The sequence below is a fragment of the Argiope bruennichi genome, chromosome X2 (genome assembly GCF_947563725.1).
Source record: "Argiope bruennichi chromosome X2, qqArgBrue1.1, whole genome shotgun sequence".
Taxonomy (NCBI): domain Eukaryota; kingdom Metazoa; phylum Arthropoda; class Arachnida; order Araneae; family Araneidae; genus Argiope; species Argiope bruennichi.
Window position 1 is genome coordinate 120,896,258 of NC_079163.1, and position 2,943 is coordinate 120,899,200.

Genomic DNA, 2,943 nt, shown 5'->3' on the forward strand with positions numbered 1-2,943 from the left:
TTCTTAATTTCCAGAAATTCAGAACTATAGGAATCAATTGCGGAAACTTGTGCGAAAGCATGACCGAGAATATTAGCTACTTCTAATGGGGAGGAATGCACTAAGTTTCCTGTTTTTAAAACAGGAATGGAAGTTTCACTATAAATCCCATTTGCAGCTTTTACCTTTTTCCACAACAGTTTGGTGGAAGTTGAGGATGTGATCGAAGACACAAACTTGATCCAAGATTCCCTCTGACTACGTCTGCGAATGCGTCGAGCTAAGGCTTTGGCTTTCTTAAAAGCCACAAGATTTTCTATCGTAGGGTACCTTCTAAAAATATTCCAGCGTTTTTTCTGATTCTTATAACTATCGCGGCAAGCTTCATTCCACCACGGTCTGCGAAATTTTCTCAGACGTGGGGAGGTCTTTGGAATGGTGGCATTTGCGGCACTTATTATGCTGTCAACGACTTGCTGCAAAGCGTCCGTGATATCGTTAGTATTGACCATGATCTCAGTGATTTCTGCCAAATTAGAGAAAGCATCCCAGTCTGCTCGCTGGAATAGAAAACGCGGAGGACAAGGAGTCGCACCGCCGCTATCAGCATGCGAGACCATAATGGGGAAGTGATCACTATTGTAAAGGTCTTTGCTTACAGCAAAATTCAGCAATGGCAAGAGCTCAGGAGAACATATGGCCAAATCAACACTATGGAAGCTGCGTGTGGGTTCATGAAAGTAAGTCTTCTCGTCATTATTAAGGAGACAGAGACAGTTATTAGAAATAAATTGCTCGATCTGTCGCCCACGAGAATTAGTACTTTCTGAACCCCACCAAACACTATGCCCGTTGAAATCGCCTAGTATAATAAGTGGTCTAGGAAGCTGGTCCACTAAATTGTCAAGATGTTGTTGATTAATGACATCATGAGGCGGTAAATATATACTACAGACTGTGACTAATGTTCGTGTGTGAACTTGCACTGCCACAGCCTGTAGAGGTGTATGCAAAGTAAGAGGTGTGCTTGGATATAGATTTGAAGTTAAGAGACAGACACCACCAGAACTCCGAGATCCTGTGTCTGTATCTTTCCTGGTACAATTATAACCGCGCAATTTTATTGGAATACTGGGTGTTAAGAAGGTTTCTTGAATACCTAAACAAATTGGATGAAATTTGTTTAAAATTGTCTTGATGTCTGAAAGTTTGGAACGTATGCCGCGACAATTCCATGAAAAGAAGGTACCCATTACGAGCGAGGTTTGGAAAAGGAGAGAGAATGGCCATTTATTGGAGTTGCCTGATCTTCGCAACTCATATCAAGTGCATCTTCATCCTCCGATGGATGGAGCTTAAAATCGGGAATGGTTGGTTTGCCCCCAAAAATGGACGTTAAGTCCTTATGGGCTATACCATCTTTCGCCAACCCCAAAGCAACTGAATTCCGTGAAGTAGACTTTTGCAGTTTCGAGGAAAGGTCTTTATGTGAAAGACCACGTTTTGCGAGTTTTAATGTCAGTGAGGACTGAGGTTTTTTTTTCCGAATTTTTTTCGATGTTGACAGGTCAGGTTTAGGAGATTCTGGAAGGCTTTTAACAGAATTCTCAGAATCAGATTCAGAAGTTTTTGCAGGAGGTTTTGACTTTGTAGTCTGCTTCATACAGTTCTCACAGGAACAATTTATGCAAAACGATTTTTGGACAACGGAAGCATAACTTACACCAGGAGTAGGAGTTTGACTTTGGACCCTACGCCTGGCTTCGGGGTATGATAAATTTTCTTTTATTTTTAATGATGTCACTTGTTTTTCCAAGTTCCAGCGTGGGCAAGATCGAGCATATGAAGGGTGATCACCACCGCAGTTCACGCACTTTTCTTTTGCGGTGCACTGCTGGCTGTCATGCCCTTTTTCAGCACAACGGGCACAAGTTAGTGTCCCGCGGCAATTTACTTTGGAATGACCATATCGCTGGCACTGATAGCATCTTAATGGATTCGGAATGTACGGTCGAACTGGTAACTTTATATAGCCCGCATATATATATTCTGGTATATTAGGACTGTGAAATGTAAGTATATAGTGTTTAGTTGGGAGTATTTGACCTTCTCGCCGAATTGAAATCTGGCGAACTTGCGTCACTCCTTGTGGTTTCAATTCATGGGATATTTCTTCTAAAGACACATTGAATAGTTCTCCGCAGGTAATAACACCTTTGGAGAAATTTAGAGATGTATGTGAATTCACGGAAACCGGAATATCTGCAAGAGCTTTGAGTTTGATAATTTGTTGTGCTTGTTTTTTGGTGTTTATTTCCACTAGCAGATCACCAGATCGCATTTTCCGAATAGATACGACATCACCAACTGTAGCTGATATTGCTTTCTGCACAAGAAACGGTGAAACAGAAGAAAAGGTCTCTTTATTATCCGATAGACGCTTGATTACAAAAAACTTATCAAAATAATGAATATTAGTGGTAATATGGTAAACTTTACGCCCACTGAAGGGACCACGTTTGGAGGAGCCCATACGATATCAGAAAAGATTCGGGTCCGACGGCACCGCCCACCACGGAGCCCAACAAGGGAAGGCAGCCACCGGCTCTGGCCATTCCCAGCCTCGGCGCTTACCTTGATGCTAGCCGGAACCTATACGCTCGGAGTTACCCCCGGGGACAGTGACCACCCTTAACGCCAAGCCCAAGGAGTAACCCCTTCGCTTGATCCCTAGCAGACTAGCCACTCAGGTGACTAGCTACCAGCCGATTGATGCATAGGGGACCACAGTGCACCACCCGTCTTTCTAGTGGGTTGCCACGCACGGCCAACACGTGGGGTTTTGGCTGTCCATGAGAAGCAAGAAGCAAACAGAGCGGCGACAGCTTCTCATGGAGAGCTCCCTCGCTTGCCATCGAGGGAAAGAAAAAACAAAGCAGAAAGCAGAAGGCGCAGAGGAGAGTA

General features: G+C 43.7%; 1 protein-coding gene across 1 annotated transcript; it reads right to left on the reverse strand.

Moving 5' to 3' along the window:
• Positions 1–1,231: 1,231 nt before the first annotated feature.
• Positions 1,232–2,320, reverse strand: LOC129959863 (uncharacterized). The gene has a single exon (XM_056072757.1). The coding sequence runs from the start codon at positions 2,318–2,320 to the stop codon at positions 1,232–1,234; it is 1,089 nt and encodes a 362-aa protein (XP_055928732.1).
• Positions 2,321–2,943: the final 623 nt, after the last annotated feature.

Bases quoted from the DNA above. Each gene is read 5' to 3' on its own strand.
- LOC129959863 (XM_056072757.1), bottom strand. From the start codon at position 2,320: ATGCGATCTGGTGATCTGCTAGTGGAAATAAACACCAAAAAACAAGCA.